Raw genomic sequence first — 23,869 nt, forward strand, 5'->3', positions numbered from 1 at the left:
TAGGAGTTATTATCAGAAAAAGGAGCAGACCGATTGACCAGATTGGAGGGAGAGGCTGCTGAAAAATGCTGACATTTTTCATTCTCTTGAGACAAGTCTGTTGCATTGTGTTTAAAATGATGATGAGACTCCTTAACCAACACAGAATCAGTGCATTTGCCAAATTGCAAGCAAAATCCTCTATCAGGCTACCCTTTTATTTTTGTGCTTGTTAATACTGAAATTGTTGACAGTTTTCACACTGATGTAAACTATTGAAATCCTCCTGTTCCTTTGCAATTCTTTCCTATGCTATTACAGTTTCATACATTGAAATGAGAGAAGGTAATTTGCCTGGTATTTCTGGGTATGGGTGAGCATGTGACTTTCTCCCCTTCTCTTACAATGTAGTGCTTGGTGCCTACAAGTTCCATCACCAGGACTTTATGGGGCATTGGAAGATTCCTTAGCCCTGTGCAAGCTTTATAAATGTGAAAAGCTCCGCGCCAAAGATATCATTAATAATTATGCAGCTGCAGTCACTAAACTCACTGTGGAGTGTGCAAAGACACAAATGTGAATGACCGCACTCAAAATCTCAAGTGTTAAACTAAATCTAATCTAAGACAAGAAAGTGTTAACATAATACCATATAAAATGTATCAACAAAATACTCACTTTTCAAAATATTGTGCAACTCCGTTCATGAACAATGTGTCTATAATAATAATAATATTAAATCCAAATAAACAAAATCCTTAATGTCCACCATCCAGCGCAAATAACCAAAAAAATGTGTGTATGTACAGTGTGTGTTTGTGTATATATGTGTGTATGTATGTGTATATATAATATACACACCACCAGCAGGACTGTTAGAGAATCTTTACTTTTCTTTCAGAATCAACATTTCTATGGGACTCTATACTACAAAATACTCCCTACTCCCACAAATGCAGGCCATTGATTGCAAATAAGATTTGCACATTGCACACACAGTATTTTTCCTAACAAATTCATTCAAGACCATGTTGCAAAAATCAATACACGCCAATGAAAGTCTTAGAATTTGTTGTCTAAAATTTAGCCTTGCACCTAATTTAACATGAATTTAACTACAGGTGAGTCTAATTATTCATTAAATAGGTGTCCAGCAGACAGTTGATTATAAAAGGGCTTTATTTAACAAAGAAACCCGTTCCCATTTCATGCTGTGAGGAATGGCACCACATGGAAGAGAAATGTCACAAGGCCTGACAAAGAAAATAATTTCATTACAAAAGAAAGGTGAAGGCTACAAGAAGATCAGCAAAGCTTTACTTATCAGTAAGAATACTGTAGCAAAAATAATACAGATATTTAACAAAGATGGAACTGCAACCATCTCACAGAGACATCTAGGCTGTCCATGGAAGTTAACACCTCGACAGAAGCGTCTTATGATGAGAAGAGTTGAAGAAAATTGCCATGCAAGTTCACTGCAGTTAGCTAAAGAAGTATCCAAACTTGGGTGATTGTTTCCCATGGCGTACATTGCAGAGGATGGCATGCATGGGTTCACAAACGAAGTCTCTCCTAAAGCCCATGCACAGAAAAGCCCACCTAGAATTTGCCAGGGCCCATGCAGAAAAAGACCACTGGGACTCTGTACTCTGGAGTGATGAGACCAAGATAAATGTTTTTGGAATGGATGGCTTAAAAACTGTATGGCGTCGCAATGGTGAGGAGTACAAAGAAAAATCCATGGTGCTTATGGTGAAACATAGTGCTGGCAGTGTCCTTCTGTAGGGCTGCATGACTGCTGCTGGTTTTGGGGAGCTGCAGTTCATTGATGGTATCATGAATTCACAGGTGTACTGTTCTATATTTAAAGAGAAGGTGCTACCATCACTCCTTGCCCTTGGTCGTCGTGCACTTTTCCAACATGACAATGATCCAAAACACACATCGAAGGCCACTGTTGCATTTCAAAAAAAACAGTGATTCAGTGGCCAAGTATGTTTCCTAATCTGAACCTAATCGAACACCTATGGGGAATTCTGAAGAGACAAGTTGAGCATCACTCTGCATCCTACATCCAGGCTCTAACAGAGGTCGTCCTTGAAGAATGGAAAAGATAGATGTTGCAACATGTTGCCAACTTGTTCATTCCATGCCTAGAAGACTTGGTGCTGTCCTTACAAATCATGGAGGTCATACAAAATACTAGAAGTATTAGTTTTTGTTGTGGGGTATATTCATTTTTGCATCAACTAATCTGCGTAAACTGAAGTAATCAAAAGTTTTTTGTTTTTTTTGTTTTGTATTTTTTTTATTTACTATAATTTTAGATTATTTGTAATCGAATTTATATTGTTTAACTTTTTATATAATGAGCTAAGCAAATGATCTATAAAACTCTGTTTTGTCAATTTGGGAAATTGTTCTTGTGTTCAGTGAGATATTAATTATCTTACCTTTCAAAAGGTGTGTGTGTGTGTGTGTGTGTGTGTGTGTGTGTGTGTGTGTGTGTGTGTGTGTGTGTGTGTGTGTGTGTGTGTGTGTGTGTGTGTGTGTGTGTGTGTGTGTGTGTGTGTAAAATCACTTCCTTTTTTTTTTTTTTTTAAAGGTGTAATGTCAAAGCACCTCTTTCAACACAACTTAAAATACAAAGTAAAAATGTGTTCCTCATATCCTACACAATGCAATCCACTTCCAATCCTGTTGGAGCACTATGCAATTTTAAACAGCCAACAATGACTTATTTGATCCACTCTCTATATTAACTGGCTTGCAAGGTTCTCACAGTTCCAGACCATTTGCCAACATGTCAAAAAACAGAACGGAAGACTTCATAGTGTAAAACAATCTATTATTTATTATTAAAAGTCATGATAGGTACACTCACATACCATATGTCATGCCTGACAGTAAGGAAGTATGCGCATATGCAAGTAAAGCTGCCGGCTTTATCCGTGAACACAGGCTGCGGGTCAAAGCAGACTCAGTGCAGGGAATTTCACTCAGAGCTCGCCTCTGCCTAACATGTTTCGACGTGTCGTCATATGGTATTATCTTAACACTTTTTTATTGTTTTAGATTTAACACTTGAGATTTTGAGCACGGTCAGACACCGATTTGTTCCTGTGCAAGCTTTGACTGTATGGTATGTTTTGGTGATTATGCAGAGATTTCCCTCTTTTGGTCCTTATAGGTGATTTGCAGGGGCCAGGCAAAAAAAAACCCTTACTCTCAACTGACTAGCCGAAATCAGATGGATGAAGAGAGATGAAAACTTTAGCCTTTGAGGATGGTTTAAAAAACTAATGAAAGTAGTTGCAACTCCTTCTTTTTTTTTTTTTTTTTTTTTTTTTTTTTTTTTTTTTTAATAAACATTTAATTTTTTTTTTAACTGACATGGATACGTTATTGCTTCTTATCACCAATGTGCATACCTTTTTAAGTGTATCTAGACCCAAGTACAGAAATAATTTATATTTCAGTGCTTAGATGTGGTGCCTGTATTAGTTTTCTTCTTTTAGCCTTTGGCCCTTTATTTTAACCCAAGGATCCTGCCAGTAGCATGTTTCCAATTCTAGGGTGACCAAGCTCACTCGCAGTACTATATTTATGGAGGAGTAGCCTTGTCTTCCTAGGACAGGACTACAGAACACACACTTCTCCCTCTCCTGTTCTCTATAATCAGTTGTGGAGGTGTCCTGTAAACCATGCTAAATGATACAGCACAGGCAGAGGGAACAGTTATCGGATCACAAGATTTCTGGCAGGATCAACATGTATTTTTTGCACTTATTAAACAAAAAAACCTTTTCCTTTAGTATATTTAACAGAGCTAATAGGAGAAGCTCATTGTTTGGGGTTTACATACACTTTAAATTTGTCTTTATTAGGCCAGCTTTCTTTGTAATCTAACTAGAAACAGGTTTCTGATTTTATAAATACTCTTTCATGCTTCTAAATGTAGTGTGTAACCAAGAATGCTGTTTGTTTTTCCTTCAGTCCTATGCTGGGAAATATGTTCCTGCAATCGGCTATTACATCCATATTCACAATCCAACCGCTAAGGTTAAAATCAACTTCAAGGGGATTGCCATCGGAGACGGACTCTGTGATCCTGAAGGGGTAGGGCATTTTAATTCAATTTTCCTTTTCGTTTGATCTACAAATGGAGGTGGAATTCCTTTCTCCCCTTGCACAATGTTTTGATAAAGCATGCACGTTCCCATAAGACTTTGTAGTGTGTTGTTAACAAATGCTTCAGATGGTAAGTATGTTTCTGTATCAAGTTCAGGCTAGAAAGGATTTAACATTTTCTGATTGCCTTAACTGATTAGGATTAAACACAAACCACACTTAAATCAGGCCAGGGAAATAGGTTATGCTAATCATTATTATGTGTATGTCACACAGATGTTGGGTGGTTATGCTGACTTCCTGTACCAAACTGGCATGGTGGATGAAAACCAGAAGGATTTTGTCCGGAGGCAATGCGATCTGGCAATAAGCTACATCAAACAGCAGAAGTGGATTGACGCGTTTGACGTATGTCTTTATGTTCTCTTACTACAGACAATCCTATCTATTGAGGCATTGTAAAAAGTGTGGTAACCAACTGTATCTAGGTAGCATTTATCTGTAATCTGACTTCAAGCTGGAAAAAAAATCTTTTTTTTCTTAACCTGCCCCACTCCCCATCCCACATTCAACATGGTAAAATTAAATCTTTCTGTTTTTTCATTACATAACTTATTTTAGACTGAGTCACAACATCACTGGGTCTCCTTGCTTCTTTGTGGTTGGTTGGGAGGGACCAATCGGGCGCTGTGCATAGCTTTCGGTCTCAGTGCTCTTCTGAGTAGCCCTCATCTTTGATACAAGCAGTGGGGTAAATCTCGGGTGGAGTCGAACAAATATTAAGATGCCTTGATGGGTGGATGTCAGTCTGGAGGAGTGGGAGCTCCTAGGCGGGCAACATTTGCATGCAGACTGCCCTAGGCAATACCCTCAAAGTGATTCTGAGCTTCCATGATTAAAAGAACTGAAATCCAATAAATGACAGTGGCGCGTGCCAGAGACAGCAAGGCTGAGGAGAAAAGTGCTAGGTGATGATGGATGTCCTCCAGCCAGAAAAAGGCATACTTTAACTGTCTTGCTGCAGCTTTTAGTGCACACTGTGAGATGCTCAGTGTGCAATTAAATCACAGTAAGCAATTCCAGTACAGAAGAGAAGCCTGTACAACTGTGCAATACTGAAGGCTGGAGTTCAGCTTTCAGTAAGCTGGAATGTAATTGTATGTTATAGGTTACTGCACTTTACCCATCAGTGTTGCCCTTTTGCACTGTTCTTCTTTTTTTTTTTTTTTTCTGTATACAATCCTATGTTCTAAATTCTTTTCACGCTTGTTATGGCATTAGATCACTATGCGTTTGTTTTTACTAACATGTTTACATAGTTCACTATTCCTAAACTGTTTTCTTGTTGGTGAGTAAATACATTTTGTTTTTTGTTTTTTTTTGTTTTTTTACATCTGTCTGGTCTAGAAACACTTGCTGTTTATCTTATGTAATGTGAGTTGTACTGAGGTTAGGGGCCACTAGGAGGAGGCTGCTAGAGGAAGAGATCTAGTAAAGCACAGAGGATTGGACTTTGCACACCTCACAAGTCTCTTGAAGGTCCGATTTAAAAAGGATAAGTTCACCTTCAGGAACACGTTACATGTTCAACCTGTGTTCCCGCTCCTGCAGCTGCTTGGTGATCCGAGCCCTCTGTGTTACATAGCGGAGAGGTTCCCTGTACCAGCTGTCCCTTTTTAAAAAAAAAAAAAAAAAAAAAAAGTGCTGCCATTGTGGGCTCTGCCTACACAGCCACTTCATTCATTCAGAGTTCTGTGAATGAATCCACTACAAGTATCGACATCCTTTGCGGATGTCTGCTTGTAGTTCTTTGATCCTTCCTGTCAGTGTGAAACTGCCTGCCCATACAATTTACTGGCAGACAGCTTACACGGACAGGTCTGCAGGAGTCCTGCATGACACCAGTGATCTGCTGATTGCTGGTACTATGCTTTCCAGGCTCCTATTAAAGAATAAGTTCACCTTTAAAAACAAAAAACAAAAAAACAAACCCTTTCGCTGCCAAGTCTGTACGTCATGGGGGGTGGGGGGGTTTACATACAATCCGGTGGTTGCTCTGCATTGTGGTTGGCTCCTCAGCATCCTGACTTACAATGCAGGACAAAGGGAAGTTGTTTTTGGGGACTGGACGTATGGAGAGGAGCCTGAGGGAGTGAAGAATAAGGTAAGTAAAACTGCCTTTTAGTGGTACACTAGGCAAAAACAAGCATTTAAAGGATAAGTTCACCTTTTGACCTGTCAGTATATCTGCTTGCCCACAGCTCTCCATAGAGCCATGGTAGTTCATTGAGAACTACAAGCCAACAGCCTTAGTGGCTGTCGGGACTTGTAGCTCATTCATTCATTCACAGAACACTGTGACTGATTTTTAAAGAGTGACAGTTAGTACAGGGAACTTCTGTCCATAGTTCTGTCACAGGGAAGGGAGGGGGGCAGCGGCTGCAGCATTGGGAACATGTTACACGGTCCATACTAAAATTGGTTGGAACATGTAACGTAATCTGTTCCAAAAGGTGAACTTATCCTTTTAATCCTTGCAGTTTGGCCAAACTGCAAAGGTGGTGTGGTTTTTTTTTTTTTTTTTTTTTTAATTATTTGTGTTTTTTTATTTTCCTGATGTTTAGCTATAAAAGAAAATGTTTGAGAGAGGGTTTAATGTAACTGAAGAAAGCTAGCAATTAAAAACATAAAAATATTCTTTACAACCAGCATATAAATGTTTTTAATATTCATATATTTGCTAAATTTCATATCTGCTATTGCCATTTTTTTTACATTCCGAATAAACGGAAATGTTGTTTTTTGTTTTGTTTGTTCTTGTAAGGCAGATTCTCCTCACTTCATGTCCCAATGACGGGGTCTACATTTTAGCCTAAAATAAGAAATAACAATGTTTAGCTGGAGTTCGGCTTTATAGGCCAAGTATGTGGATGCCTGGAAGTATTCCAAGTATATAAAGTATATAATTTTATGCATGGTGGGTTTTTTTTTTCTCTTTTAGGTTTTTGATTCATTGCTGAATGGTGACAGAACCTCTTACCCTTCATTCTACCAAAATGTGACTGGTTGTAGCAATTACTTCAATTTTCTCCAATGCAAGGTAAAACGTTTTTTTAAATTGTTCGATGATATGTCCACATGACTTAAAGGATGAATTCACCTTTTTAGAAAAATAATAAATGCACAATTTTTTGCAGAAAATAGATGTGCATTTATTATTTTTTTCCTGCAGGAACCTGGAAAGCATTGCACCTCTGATCAGTGGACCAGGGGGTACAGTGTCAGGCTTCTGCAGACAAGCCCAGCAGCTTTCAGCCTGTACCTCCATATGGGCTGTCAGTTAAAAGCTGCAGGACTTGTGAATGAGCTACAAGGGTGCTCGCTAGCGCCCTCGGGAGTTCATTCAGAACTACAAGCCGTATCCTGCGGTGGATGATGGTAGTAGTAGTCCATTTTTTCTCAGGGAGCTCTGAATAAATGGCACTGCTGTAAATGAGGGGAAACTCTGCTGACTTCCATTATTCTGTTGTTCTGTGTGGGGTTTTTTTTCCCCTTGCATGTGATTGGGTGTTCTTTGCAAGTGAAGCTTCATCTCATTTACAAAGCTCTGGAGCAACTGCACTTGCAAAGTGCACAGTCTGTTTGCCTTTGGTAAATCTGATGAAATCTTTCTATATGCTGGACATTCTGAGGTCTAGAGGCCTTTAAAATAGCTTGACTGTTGGACAATTTGCCCGATAACATCTATATGGAGGCGTTCATGTCAGGAAATAACCTCTAGTAACTCCCTGCCCTGAAGTCTTCTCTTGCAGCATTTTTTGCAATGCAGAGTAAACATTCAGCAAGAACGGTATTTTATGCAGTTAGATGCAGGTCTCTAATGTTTAGCTGTAATAAAATTTAGTCTTCGTTTATTTAGCTAAGAATACTGCAGTAAACCACAGCAGCCAATCAGAGTTCATCAGATTTAATTGGGATTGGTGGTGGTGAATTACTGCACCTAAAATAGAACTCTTTTCAAAAACATCTTTTTTTTTTTTTTTTTTTTTTTTTTTTAAAGTAGTGAAGTAGAAACCGGTTAAAACTCTGTCAGGCCTCTTTCCTCATTTAGGAGATTCACCGCCAAGTGAAGATGAATTTTGCAGTCAATGAAACTGGAGAGGAGAAATTTCTGAATGATTTCTGTTAGAAGAACTCTGAGAAGTTGGATTTCTTCTCTCTTCCTGTTTTTTCTCTGGAACAGGAACTCAGAGCAAATCTCCACTATAGGGACACAGAGCAATAATCACCTGAATGATCTTCTAACCCTTCCCCACTCCATCTAAACAAAGTTCGGGTACAGTTCAACTTTAAAATTCATCAAACGCTTTTTACTGAATACCACAATTAATGTTGCCTGCCTTTTCAATTTAACAAAGTAAAGGCACCTATGTTTAGTCCTTGCTTATGATTATCCCAAGTCTTGTACTCCTACTTTGTGTTGCATACATTGTCATATTTCAAGGGATATAGATGAAATGGACACCATTTGCAAGATTCTGGCTGAGCTGTGAACAAGTGGATGGCTTTAATCTTTATGCTTTATGTTCTAAGGTTGTAAGCCTAATGACCCTATCATGTTTTAATGGGCTCTGTAGTTAAGAGGTCTTTATTTTCTCTACTTCTGAAAGATTTTGCTGGGCGAACCACATTAATGTTGTTGTGTATGTGGCTTTATATGCTGGTGTAAACAATTTACTATTGAAGCATAACGTTAGTTACCCTTAATTGCCTCCCCTTTTTTCCCTAAGAATCCAACCTTCCTATAAGCATAGTATCACACAGGAAAAAATGCTGCCCTGAAATATTGTGCCTTTCAGATGGTTTAAAAAAGCATCCTGTAGCACTGTGTGGAAAAAATGTGTGAAGTGCTGTGCAAACTGCTAGTGCTATATAAATCCTGTATAATGCTAAGATACATTTTTGGAACTTCTGTTTTAACCAGCTCCTGTCCGTCCGTTGTATATAAAGGGCCGGACGGTGGCAGTGCAGGGTCGGGTGGCCGTTTATAAACTGCCTCCCCGCACCCTGCTTGTGCGCGCTCCCTGGGAGCGCGCAGCACCGCAATCCGGTGCCTGCTGTGTCCTCCGGACACAGTGAAACACCGATCGTCAGACGGGACCTCTGTACGAGGTCCTGATCATGTGAGCACTGATTGCTTGAAATGATTGCTTTTACATCCTATATGGGTGTAAAAGCAATCCGTGTAAAAAAAAAAAAAAAAAATCTTCATCACTCTCCACAAGTAGTACAGTGTCACCATGGGGACACTGTACTGCTAGGGTGACAGTGTGTAGAAAAAAAAAAATAATATAAAAAAATAAAATAATGTAAAAAAAAATATATTTAAAAATTTATTATTTTTGGTTATAAACTAATTTGGATTTTTTTTTTTTACTAAAAAGATAACGGTATAAATTTTGGCCAAGGTTTATGATGAAATATTATTTATTTGCAAAATTAAAAAAAAACACTTTTTTTTTCAAAATTTTTGGACTTTATCATTTACATAGCAAAAAAAATAAAAATCCCAGCAGTGAATAAATACCACCAAAATAAAGCTTTATCTGTCTCAAAAAAATGGTAAAAAATTCATTTGGGTACAGTGTGGCATGACCGCGCAATTGTCATTCAAAGTGTGTAGCGCTGAAAATTGCCCTGGTCAGGAAGGGGGTAAAAGTGTCCAGTCTGGAAGTGGTTAAAAAAACAAAACAAAAACAAACCTCCATGAGTTTTCAGGGCTGCAACTCGATGCCATGGAGTTTAGCTCCTCTGATTTCATTCTTTACAGTGTAAAAAAAAAACTAACTCAGGGAGAGATCCCTTAAGGAACCTGGGCAGATTTAATATCTGCTTGGAGGATTTAAAGTGGCTGTAAATATTGTACATGAAAGATGAACAACACATATCCCCTCTGTGTGTACTTTGCTCAGTCCAGAGCACTGAGTGTTTGTCTGTTGCTGCATTCCTCTGCTATCCGTTACTTCAGACAGGTTTTCCTGACATAAATATAAAAAAGGTGACCGGGTAGGGACCTTCAGCACACGACCTGTGATTGACAGCCTCAGCTCTGTTCCTTTGAGCTGTGTGGAAAGGGGTGTGTCTCTTCCCTCCAGTCAGCTCTCAGAGCTCTCCTCGCTGAGCTCCGCAGTGTGTTATTTCAGCTCCTTTCTTTCTGAAAGCTCAGGCAAGCTTTTTATGTTCTGCACTTTGAATGGATGTAGAGAAGACTGCAGATACAGGTACAGCTTATGTAGGAGGATTTGTGCTCTGTATACCTGAAGCCAGTCACTTCACTGGGTATATGTAAGGGTTTACAACCACTTTAAATCCAACACAGGCATACAATGAATCTCAGATGTAGATTTCTTAAAATAAAGCAGAAACTGTGACTGTTTGATGAAACCAACTGTGTCAGGCCGATGCAGAACAATTCGTAGCAGAGAAGACATTCATTCGGCATATTAAATAGCCAGTCCTGATATTGTTCACTCCTGCTGGCAGCCTGTGCTCTCCCCACCCTTTGCATATACATAAACCTACTAGGGCAGCATAGCCGATCTTGCCAGTTTATAAGATAGGTGTGGAATATTTGCTACTATGACTGTAGGGTCATGCTATGCCACTGTCACTGTCTTTGGGAAGCCTTAGAATCTGCTCATTGCTTCCATATTAGATGACACTTCAGTTGTATAGGATGGAAAAGTTACAAGCAAGCCAAGTTCTATATCCCTTGCACTTCTGTGTTAAAATGTACACCTTGGTATATGTTTGACATCATTATGACTTCTAATTTTGTCACCTATTGATTTGCAGGAGCCAGCAGACCAGGAGTACTTTGGCTTATTCTTGGCACTCTCAGAAGTGAGGAAGTCTATCCATGTGGGTAACCTGACCTTTCATGATGGGTCTGAAGTTGAAAAACATTTGCTTTCAGATGTGATGAAGACCATAAAACCATGGTTGGCTGTGCTAATGGATAATTACAGGGTAAGTGTCCTACAGCTTCAAATCTCATTACTCAAAGTAACAATCAAGGCATGACCAGTGGTGCTTGAAGTCATGCATGCTTAATGGTCTTTAAAATAAGATGAAAGGAAATGCTTAACATCTCCACATGTACAACAGCAGGAAAGGCTTCTGCACAAATTAGGGGTTCCCTGATTTAATTATTGTAGGCTTAGACCTTGAAAACTTGACCTGGTATATAAAAACCTATGAACTGGCCACTACTAATGATAATAACAGACTACATGAAGCTGTTGGGACCTTTTGGTTGACCAGGTGTTAAGAAATATTGCTATATTTAGTTCTGCACAAGCAATATATTTTTCCAGAGTCAAATGTTTGCAATACAGCATTACTAATGTTGACCTTATACTGTATGTGTTGCATGTGTAACAAAAGTAATACATGCAGATCGCTTGTGTCAGAAGGCTGTATTCAGCTTCACACTGTTTAATTGCCTCTAGTCCACCTCACCATAACCTGTTTGGGTATGGTCCATTTTTGACCCCCACGTTGTATTCCTTGAAATCTATAGTTTCTACACACAGTTTTTATTTGAAGAACATGTGAGGTGGTTTACAGTACAGATAATATTACTGATCATCATAAATGCTAAGACCCTTATTTTGTAAGATGCTTATAAGCTGGTCTGGGTATTCAGGCACAAGAAGTCTGAAGGAATGATAGAAGTAGGGAGGCTGAGAGGTTAACATGCATTGATTCTCACCAAGTATAGTATCTTCATGAAATTTACATTTACTCTGGGTTTGGATGACTTCTGGGTGTATCAAATACAGGTAATTCAGTTGGCTTCCTCCCAGTGAACCTATACTGTGCATGTCTGTTTTAGGAATTTAAGATTGTAAGCTTTTAGGACTGTTGTCAGGGACTACAAAGGGCTCTGTACTGTGGTTCATATTGTAAAAGTTCTGGATTTTTGTTAACACTTTATTTAACAATATTACATACAGATAGGAATGACAGAAGAACGTATACAGAATTCAACATAAGCCATTTCAAAGGCAATATGACAAAATAGACAAATTTTCGAAGTGTAGAATTGCCCATCAGGGTCAGAACCTAAATAGCAAGCTAAAGAGAGAATGCATCCCATCTGGTTTTTTACGACAATGATAACCCATAAGACACATTTTCAACATAGCGTCTAACAGTGAAGATCAAATTGGCAAAAGATAGAAAAAGAAAACCGCAAGGAGAGGGATGAGAAAAAGAAGGGGGGAAAAAAGTGAGGGAAGGGGGGAGAGGGGTTTGAGAAGGGAGAGAGAGTGAAATCTCACTCTTCTGAGTGCCCAATTGATGCATATTCCCTTGAGCAGGTAAAGAGTTCAATAGAACCATTTATAGCTAAGATTTGCCTCCTGGCCTCAAAGCGAAGCTGTAATGCTTTTCATTGAGTACATTTTGGCAATTTTAGTAAATCACATGGAGAGCGTTGGGAAGGTATCCTGTTTCCAGAGTAACAGTATGCAGGCGCAGGCAACATTCAGCAGGTGGAGAGAATTTTTAGTGTTTCCTAGAGCGTTCAGAGTGTCTCAGTAAGTACCTGACTTGGTCTTCCCCCTAGGTCGAAATCCATCCAATGTTTGTCAGTCTCTCTGACTTGAGACCAAAAGCTGGTCAGCTTGCTACAAGACCAGAAAACATGGAGGATAGTGCCCTACTCTTTGCAGCACCAGCAAATATTTGTCGCTTCTGGGTAGAGCTTACCCAACAGGGTCGGAACCCTATACTGGTGGGTGAGCATTTTACACCCGAACTCCTGGTATTTACTTGCAATGGAGGAGTAATGAGCAAAGTACATAATGTCTTGTTCTGCCAAGAATTCCCTACCCAGATCCCTCTACCATTTAGGTAGATACAGTGGTAAAAAAGATTCCGCGGGTCAGCTTACTAGTTTAGATTAACTACTGGATTTAAATACATTGTGTTGAGATATATTTATTTAAGGGTTCCTTTGCAAGACATCACATCGGATGTCCTCTCATTGTTAATGGTTGGCTCAAAAATATCATTGTGGATAATCAATGACGACATGTAGGTTGGTAACCAAGGTTTGCAATCTTAAGGTGCTCTTCATCTCAAATTCTGCTTTAAATATTTAACCTTGCCTTGAAAAGTGAGCATCCATTGCTCTTAGCAGGCCAGCTTATCTGAGCTCTTTGGAACTCCAGTGAGGAAATCGTCACCTCCCAAGGTCCTGAATGTCCTGATTTGTATGAAAAACCTATTAAGGAGCTAGTGGCATTGTAACTCAACACAAAGATGAGAAGATGCTCTGGTTCCTGTAGGGATTTTGATTCTGGGAGAGGGATTATTTATGCTTTCAAAATCACTGGCTAGAGTTCTTTGACCACTATACTGTCCGCTGCTTTTCAATAAATAGTCTAAGTTAAGTACATGCAGTATCTCACAGAAGTGAGTACACCCCTCACATTTTTTGTAAATATTTTGTTATATTTTTTCATGTGACAACACTGAAGAAATTACACTTTGCTACATTGTAAAGTAGTGAGTATACAGCTTGTATAACAGTGTAAATTTGCTGTCCCTCGAAATAACTCAACACACAGCCATTAATGTCTAAACCGCTGGCAACAAAAGTGAGTACACCCCTGGGTGAAAATGTCCAAATTGGGCCCATTAGCCATTTTCCCTCCCCGGTGTCATGTGACTCATTAGTGTTACTAATTAGTTACTGTTAGTGGTCTCAGGTGTGAATGGGGAGCAGGTGTGTTAAATTTGGTGTTATAGCTCTCACTGTCTCATACTGGTCACTGGAAGTTCAACATGGCACCTCATGGCAAAGAGCTCTCTGAGGATCTGAAAAAAAGAATTGTTGCTCTACATAAAGATGGCCTAGGCTATAAGAAGATTGCTAAGACCCTGAAACTGAGCTGCAGCACGGTGGTCAAGACCATACAGCGATTTAACAGGACATGTTGCCCTCAGAACAGGCCTCGCCATGGTCAACCAAAGAAGTTGAGTGCACATGCTCAGCGTCCTATCCAGAGGTTATCCTTGGGAAATAGACGTATGAGTGCTGCCAGCATTGCTGCAGCGGTTGAAGGGGTGGGTGGTCAGTCTGTCAGTGTTCAGACCATACGCCGCACACTGCATCAAATTGGTCTGCATCGCTGTTGTACCAGAAGGAAGCCTCTTCTAAAGATGATGCACAAGAGAGCCTGCAAACAGTTTGCTGAAGACAAGCAGACTAAGGACATGGATTACTGGAACCATGTCCTGTGGTCTGATGAGACCAAGATAAATGTATTTGGTTCAGATGGTGTCAAGCGTGTGTGGCGGCAACCAGGTGAGGAGTACAAAGACAAGTATGTCTTGCCTACAGTCAAGTATGGTGGTGGGAGTGTCATGGTCAGGGGCTGCATGAGTGCTGCCGGCACTGGGGAGCTACAGTTCATTGAGGGAACCATGAATGCCAACATGTACTGTGACATACTGAAGCAGAGCATGATCCCCTCCCTTCGGAGACTGGGCCGCAGGGCAGTATTCCAACATAATGACCCCAAACACACACCTCCAAGACAACCTCTGCCTTGCTGAAGAAGCTGAGGGTAAAGGTGATGGACCGGCCATGCATGTCTCCAGACCTAAACCCTATTGAGCATCTGTGGTGCATCCTCAAACGGAAGGTGCAGGAGCGCAAGGTCTCTAACATCCACCAGCTCCATGATGTCCTCATGGAGGAGTGGAAGAGGATTCCAATGGCAACCTGTGAAGCTCTGGTGAACGACATGCCCAAGAGGGTTAAGGCAGTGCTGGAAAATTAATGGTGGCCACACAAAATATTGACACTTTGGGCCCAATATGGACATTTTCACTTAGGGGTGTACTCACTTTTGCTGCCAGCGGTTTAGACATTAATGGCTGTGCGTTGAGTTATTTTGAGGGGACAGCAAATTTACACTGTTATACAAGCTGTGCACTCACTACTTTACATTGTAGCAAAGTGTCATTTCTTCAGTGTTGTCACATGCAAAGATATAATATATTTACAAAAATGTGAGGGGTGTACTCACTTCTGTGAGATACTGTAGGTACATAGCTCCAGAATTGTCAGCTGCAAGGAATGGGCTATAACAGGAAATCCTAAATAAAGTTATTTTCAAGTCCTGAATTATTGCTCACAAAATTTGATCTCTTTCAAACCTTTGCTTTTTTTTATGTCAGAACATGTGTTCTTTTAATTTTAGCTTCAACAGAAGTCTGTGTTTTTCCTCTTTTAAACCAATTGTAGAAGGCAAACATATAAAGGCAGCAATTTCCCTTTTATTGGGGCTATCTGATCCATAAGTGATTTATAGCTGTGACTTTCCCCAGAAAATTACTATCCTGTAGGAAATTGTAATTAGATTAATGTCCAGCTGTCTCAAGAAAACCCCTGCCTGTGCTAGTAAGGCCAATTACCATGACATGGTGCTGATAATTATCAGTGCATAACAATTGACTTTGGTTCCAAAAACCAACAAGTAATGTATTTTAATGAACTCACAACCTTGTCTGCTATTGAAGGTAAACATGATTATTCTAATTAAAAGCAAGCTGGGCTGTGAGGGCCAAAGTTGTATGTTTGCAATAATTATTAGCAGTGCTTTTTGTAGTAAGTGCAGTTAGATTTGTACAATGTAGATGTAGACCCTTGCATGTTGCCCCCAAGGTTGTAAGCCACCTAGCAAATAACTTGTCTTCAGATCTACAGTTCTGCAGTGTGCGCCCCTGCCTGGATTCGCAAAGCAAAGGATTTGGTAAAAACTCTCAAGCCTAACAGACCTGACAGTCCCAAAAACATTGGCTGAGAAGTTGTAGAGATTATGGCCCCTTTTTTATTAAATTTTTTTTTTCTTTCTTTTGAGTAGAGGAAGGAAGTCTGTGTCTCTACAAATTGAGAATTCCCATATTAAAAAGTTGTCATTGTAACTGGTGACTCCCTATTGGAATATTTCCCTCCTCTTTGTGGCAACTGTGATATTTTGGACTTTTGGCACTTTGGCTTGGTGAAAATTGGTCACCAGGACAAATGGAAAAGGTTAATCTGTCCAAGTGAGAAAGGGCACTTGGTAGCAACACCACATGTTTTTCCTGCATAACAGCTCATGGGCTAGGCCTTTTGGCCAGTTTGTTACCTGGCCACAGGGCTTAGTCATTGTCTTGCACATTAGTTATTTATTTTTATCCACGTGTCTGTCACTTTCACTTTTTTGTATCTTTTTCATTAAGGATTGTAGGGTGTGGGTCTCTGGGCCTACCCTGAAGTCTAGGGGCAGGATGTGCGGCCACCAGGTTCCTTCCTCCCCTTCGTTTGTGGGTTTCTGTTCTGGAGAGCTTCCCACCCAGTACTCATTGGTTGACTTCGGTTGATCGTACAATGCGGGGTCTGCTGAGCCTTTTGGCTAAGAGGACCTGAACGTGCCTTACCCTCTTCAGGAGTGTTGCGCCCCTGGGGTCAGGGAGGGATCTGTCCTCTTCAAGAGGGGGGGGGGGGGGTGTGTGTGTGTTCACATGCACTTTTTTGGTTCCCTTTGGTGTGTGTTTTGTGTACCACACTGTGGGCTCGATAAAGGGACAATAATTTAATAGTATATATATAATTTTGGGCTCAGTCAACCCAAGGCTAATTTTGTTTTTTGGTAGTTGTTGGGGAGTTAAAGCTGAACTTTAGTCTTTGCACAGTTGTGGTTGGGGTGAAAAACATATCTTTAACTATGGGTTTTACCAGCCCCTAAACTGCAAATGTAAATGAGCCCTTACTGTCCTGAGCCCCCTAGAAGGCTGCTTTCACATTGTGATGTGCTTTACCTTCACCTTGGGTTCAGCATCATGCATATGCACTTTTCCTGGCTTAGCTGCTTTGCCATAGATTTCTATTATATCCTGCAGGTGTGGTTTTCTTTCTGAAAACACCAACACGTCAATGGTTAAGTGCAGAAAACCTGTAGGAAAGTTGCAGGTACACTGGACTGTACCCGAGGTGTGGGTAACCCGCAATGCCTCAGTGTGAAAGCAGCCCTGCTATTATGCCCAGTATATTGCTTCCTGCTGACCTGCTGGCACCACTCTGGAGACCACTAGCTGGGATAAGAGGTGGAGTGCAGTTGGTATCACTCAGCATTGGACAGAAAGCAGCACTACAGAGGAGGCATCGGGTTATGTGGCTCTTGCTGCCTACTACAGCTCCAACTTTACAGTTAGTCCCTCTGAATTGCACACTTGATGCTCTGGGATAGTGGGTCAGCGAGCCCAGACCGTGATCTTCCAGTCACCTGGCCGCGATCTACTGGTTGCTGACCCCCGATTTAGCCCTTTCCTACTGTCCTTGGTCCATCACTGTCAGTCATTGAGTTTCAGTTCTTTCAGTCATGAAGATTTAGAAACACATGTGATCATTACCAAGAGTGGTCTGCATCAAATTCACTCCTCCAGACTGACACCTGCCCATCAAAGAATTTTGATATTTGCATAACACCTCCCAAGAGCCAGCCCACTGCTTGCATCAGGGCTTTAGCGCTCTTGAGAAGAGTACTAAGGCAGGGCACATTGTTTTTTTGAAATACATGTACAGCACCCTGATGGCCCCTCCCACCAACCATGATCTACCTGCATTGCATTAAGAAGTACAGGGACGCAGTGATGACATCACTCTTTAAAAGGTGTGTGATAATTTAAAAAGTATACATTTTCTTGTATACAGTCAGGTCCATAAATATTGGGACATCAACACAATTCTAACATTTTTGGCTCTATACACCACCACAATGGATTTGAAATGAACTGAACAAGATGTGCTTTAACTACAGACTGTCAGCTTTAATTTGAGGGTATTTACATCCAAATCAGGTGAACGGTGTAGGAATTACAACAGTTTGCATATGTGCCTCCCACTTGTTAAGGGACCAAAACTAATGGGACAGAATAATATTCATAAATCAAACTTTCACTTTTTAATACTTGGTTGCAAATCCTTTGCAGTCAATTACAGCCTGAAGTCTGGAACGCATAGACATCACCAGACGCTGGGTTTCATCCCTGGTGATGCTCTGCCAGGCCTCTACTACAACTGTCTTCAGTTCCTGCTTGTTCTTGGGGCATTTTACCTTCAGTTTTGTCTTCAGCAAGTGAAATGCATGCTCAAGCGGATTCAGGTCAGGTGATTGACTTGGCCATTGCATAACATTCCACTTCTTTCCCTTAAACTCTTTGGTTGCTTTTGCAGTATGCTTTGGGTCATTGTCCATCTGCACTGTAAAGCGGCGTCCAATAAGTTCTGAAGAATTTGGCTGAATATGAGCAGATAATATTGCCCGAAACACTTCAGAATTCATCCTTCTGCTTTTGTCAGCAGTCGCATCATCAATAAATACAAGAGAACCAGTTCCATTGGCAGCCATACATGCCCACGCCATGACACTACCACCACCATGCTTCACTTATGAGGTGGTATGCTTAGGATCATGAGCAGTTCCTTTCCTTCTGCATACTCTTCTCTTCTCTAATGAGGGAATAACACACACCTGGCCATGGAACAGCTGAGAAGCCAATTGTCCCATTACTTTTGGTCCCTTAACAAGTGGGAGGCACATATGCAAACTGTTGTAATTCCTACACCGTTCACCTGATTTGGATGTAAATACCCTCAAATTAAAGCTGACAGTGCAGTTAACGCACATCTTGTTCATTTCATTTCAAATCCATTGTGGTGTATAGAGCCAAAAATGTTAGAATTGTGTCAATGTCCCAATATTTATGGACCTGACTGTAGTTTACATTATGGAGAATGCAACAGAAGGTTTTGTCACATGCAAAAGTGTGTCCCAGGAGGACAGGCACAGTCAGAACGTATAACAGCCCATGGCTTCTTGTGCCTTTAATACTTCAACATCAAGATATTCCTGATTCCACTAACTAGGCTGCACCTATATCTATCCCCTTTGGGTTAGCTTTTTAAATAAGGCTCATATTATGCAGCTGCTACTTATGGCATGTTAGTAAGACTCTACACACTGGTGTAGTTTGCAGTACAAACAGGCTTTTCAGGTGGTTAATAACCAAAAACTAGCGATTTACATAGCTGATTTCTTCTAGGGCTCATTACACTCTTTGATTTTTTAAAGATCTATATTTGCAGTATTAAAAAAAAACAAAACCTAATCCGATAATAGGGCCAGTGCCCCTTTGTAATGTGAATACCATGTAGCTTTTGACATGCCAGGTACAATGTGCCTGAGGATAAGTGCAGCCTGTTCAGAGCTTACCTAGCCAGGAAATGATGGTCATAAAGCTGTATAAACTGTCATTTTCTCATCTGCAGCTCGTTAAATCCCAGCTAATTGCAGCCTTGTTCTGCTCTTTAGTGGTTTCCAGTTTTTGGCAGTTTATAAAACATTTCTGAACCCTGAAGTTAAGATGCTTTTATTTTGGTTTTGGGATCTTCAGAAGAGGCTATTAATCGGTTGCTTTTGATAATTGAGGCCCCAGAACTATTTCAGAAAGATTGCAGTGAGAAGGTAGTCTACTAATTAGTTTAGCTATGAATTACCCTCCTTAATTATTGATATCAGTCTAGGCTTTAGTGGAACTTCGTCTAATTGTGTCTAGTTTATATAGTTTTCTCTGTTGCTGGGGATATTTTTATATAATGGGGTAACGTTTTGGTATGCAGGTTCTGGTGTGCACTGTGTATTCCAACTGACTAGTTAGATGAATTAATATATACTCGACCAGACTTTTGCTTAAATGCTAAGTTTACCTTTTTGGGCAGAATTTCCCTTTTCATAATAGAAGCGTTTTTATTGTCATTTCTGGCCCAGCCATCCCAATGTGCTTATCTCTCACTCTCCTCATCTGTAGATGCTTTAAACTTTTGTTTGTCAATTTTATATTTTAAAAATGTTTTTAGATTCCATGATTTCCCTTCTTGTAGATCATATCCCACCATGCACTTCCTTGCTGCATCACATAGGAGGGCATGTTCACCACTCTGGACCACACCTCCCTCATTTACTATACCAACTTTCTGTTCAATCTGATTGTACAATATCCTTTAGATCTACTATGTAGCAAGAGCCTATCTGATTTTGATACAAATTGAATGGATTGTTCAGGTGGGTTCTGCTATTCCATAGTTCTGGTAAATCTCTACAGAGATTGTGCAATCAGATTACATAGCGTATGGTCAGCGTTATACCAGTACATAGGAGGGAGTGGATGGAGACTCTCAGATCTCAGGCAAATTCACATCTCCGTATAGTGGGAACACATGTTCCCGCATGTGTTTTTTTTTTTTTTTGGCCATTTTGGAGCATTTCCGCTCATCATGCATAGGCAGCCCATTCAGTTGAATGAGCTGCCCTAACGTGTGACAAACACACCAGAGAAGCTCCACAACTTTTTGTGGCGTGGGGTGTGTTTTTACCTTGCTTTTAACATGTGTTTGTATTTATTTATTTTATTTATTTAATTCAGGTACTTTTTATAGCGCAGTCAATTTACACAGTGATATATATATATATATATATATATATATATATATATACACACACACAGTTGCAAGAAAAAGTATGTGAACCCCTTGGGATTACGTGGAGTTTTGCATGAATTGGGCATAAAATGTGCTCTGAACGTCATCTAAGTCACAACAATAGAAGAACACAGTCTGCTGAACATAATACTACACAAACATTAGATGTTGCCATGGTTTAATTGCACATAACATTTGAACATTCACAGTGCAGGGAGGAAAAAGTATGTGAGGCCCTAGCTTAATGACTTCTCCCAGAGCTAATTGGAGCCAGGAGTGAGCCAACCTTGACTCCAATCAGTGTGATGATATTGGATGTGTTGCTGACAGCTGTCCTGCCCTTAAAGAACACACACCTGTTTTGGGTTTACTGGTTTCAAGAAGCACTGTCTGATGTGAGCCATGCCTCACAGAAAAGAGCTCTCAGAAGACCTATGATCAAGAATTGTTGACTTGCATGAAGCTGGAAAGGGTTACAAAAGTATCTCCAAAAGCCTTGATGTTCATGTGTCCACGGTAAGACAGACTGTCTACAAATGGAGAAAGTTTAGCACTGTTGCTACTCTCCCTAGGCGTGGTCGTCCTGTAAAAATGACTGCAAGAGCACAGCGCAGAATGCTGCATGAGGTAAAGAAGAATCCCAGAGTGTCAGCTAAAGACCTACAGAAATCTCTGGCACATGCTAACATTTTTGTTGACACATCTATAATAAGGAAACCATTAAACAAGAATGGAGTACATGGGAGGACACCACGGAGGAAGCCATTGCTGTCCAAAAAGAATATTGCAGCACGTTTGAAGTTTGCAAAAGAGCACCTGGATGTTCCACAGCACTACTGGCAAAATATACTGTGGACAGATGAAACCAAGATTGAGTTGTTTGGGAAGAACGCACAACACTATGTGTGGAGAAAAAAAAGGCACAGCACACCAACATCAAAACCTCATCCCCACTGTAAAACATGGCGGAGGGAGCATCATGGTTTGGGGCTGCTTTTCTGCCTCAGGGCCTGGACGGATTGTTATTGATGGGAAAATGAATTCCAGAGTTTATCAAGACATTTTGCAGGAAAGCGTACGACCATCTGTCCGCCAACTAAAGCTCCGCAGAGGATGGGTGATGCAACAGGACAATGACCCAAAGCATACAAGTAATTCAACAAAACAATGGTTGCAACAGCACAGAATACACCTTCTGGAGTGGCCCAGTCAGAGTCCTGACCTTAACCCGATTGAAATGCTGTAGCATGACCTTAAGAGAGTGATTCACACCAGACATCCCAAGAATATTGCTACACTGAAACAGTTTTGTGAAGAGGAGTGGTCCAAAATTACTCCAGATCGTTGTGCAGGTTTGATCTGCAACTACAGGAAACGTTTGGTTGAAGTTATTGCTGCCAAAGGAGGGTCAACCAGTTATTAAGTCCAAAGGTTCACATACTTTTTCCTCCCTGCACTGTGAATGTTTACATGTTATGTGCAATTAAACCATGGCAACATCTAATGTTTGTGTAGTATTATGTTCAGCAGACTGTGTTCTTCTATTGTTGTGACTTAGATGACGTTCAGAGCACATTTTATGCCCAATTCATGCAAAACTCCACGTAATCCCAAGGGGTTCACATACTTTTTCTTGCAACTGTGTGTGTATATATGTGTGTATATATATATATATATATATATATATATATATATATATATATATATGTGTATATCTATCTATCTATCTATCTATATCTCCGGCCCATAAATATTGGGACACCGACACAAAGGCTTGGAATTGCCTACCCTCTCTGAGTGACATGAAGCCTAGGATTAATTCTGTGCTCTTTCATGAAAAATAGAGGCGAAGCTCAATGACCGGTTAGAAATATTCGAATATGCTACCCTGGGCATCCCTTTTTCCTTACAGCAGAGTTTGACCACAACCTTCTGTCCCTATGCACTGACAAGTGGACTTTACCACTATTTATTCCCACTCCTTGCCACCTCCAGTAGTTTCTTTCTTTTTTGTTTTACGTATTCCTCTCCCCTTCTCCCCTTCTCTCCTGTCGGCTATCGTAATATGGTTCTGCAGTGACATTTTACCTGACCTACCCTGTTTGTTGGCACTCAAGGGCTTTCGGTTTCCATTTCAGTACCGTGTTTTTGTAGAACATTCTGCACCTTACTATTATGCACTATGCTACTCAGTGGATGTACTCTATCGTGTCATCCAGTCTTCACTTCTTTTATTTTTCCAGTTGTCATCATACTTGAGAATCGATAAAACAGATTGAACAATATAAATCATCGTTCAATGGAATGATCATTTTGATGAAAAAACGTTCTCTCTCAAAATTCAGTTGCACTACATGGTAGTTTTGGGTAATGAATTTTTATACAGTTGCAAGAAAAAGTATGTGAACCCCTTGGGATTACGTGGAGTTTTGCATGAATTGGGCATAAAATGTGCTCTGAACGTCATCTAAGTCACAACAATAGAAGAACACAGTCTGCTGAACATAATACTACACAAACATTAGATGTTGCCATGGTTTAATTGCACATAATATGTAAACATTCACAGAGCAGGGAGGAAAAAGTATGTGAACCTTTGGACTTAATAACTGGTTGACCCTCCTTTGGCAGCAATAACCTCAACCAAACGTTTCCTGTAGTTGCAGATCAGACCTGCACAATGATCTGGAGTAATTTTGGACCACTCCTCTTCACAAAACTGTTTCAGTGTAGCAATATTCTTGGGATGTCTGGTGTGAATCGCTCTCTTAAGGTCATGCCACAGCATTTCAATCGGGTTGAGGTCAGGACTCTGACTGGGCCACTCCAGAAGGCGTATTCTGTGCTGTTGCAGCCATTGTTTTGTTGAATTACTTGTATGCTTTGGGTCATTGTCCTGTTGCATCACCCATCCTCTGCGGAGCTTCAGTTGGCGGACAGGTGGTCGTACGTTTTCCTGCAAAATGTCTTGATAAACTCTGGAATTCATTTTCCCATCAATGACAACAATCTGTCCAGGCCCTGAGGCAGCAAAGCAGCCCTAAACCATGATGCTCCCTCCGCCATGTTTTACAGTGGGGATGAGGTTTTGATGTTGGTGTGCTGTGCCTTTTTTTCTCCACACATAGTGTTGTGTGTTCTTCCCAAACAACTCAA

General features: G+C 40.4%; 1 protein-coding gene across 1 annotated transcript in view; it reads left to right on the forward strand.

Moving 5' to 3' along the window:
• The window catches only part of CPVL (carboxypeptidase vitellogenic like), a 144,820-nt gene that overhangs the window by 55,113 nt on the left and 65,838 nt on the right, over positions 1-23,869 (forward strand). The window contains exons 8-11 of the mRNA XM_089669881.1: positions 3,979-4,101; positions 4,390-4,521; positions 7,115-7,213; positions 10,969-11,142. Coding sequence (XP_089526007.1) covers positions 3,979-4,101; positions 4,390-4,521; positions 7,115-7,213; positions 10,969-11,142 — 528 coding nt within the window. The remainder of the gene's footprint in view (positions 1-3,978; positions 4,102-4,389; positions 4,522-7,114; positions 7,214-10,968; positions 11,143-23,869) is intronic.

The sequence above is a fragment of the Staurois parvus genome, unplaced genomic scaffold, assembly GCF_062004578.1.
Source record: "Staurois parvus isolate SC_StPar_1 unplaced genomic scaffold, SC_StPar_1.0 ptg000082l, whole genome shotgun sequence".
Taxonomy (NCBI): Eukaryota; Metazoa; Chordata; class Amphibia; order Anura; family Ranidae; genus Staurois; species Staurois parvus.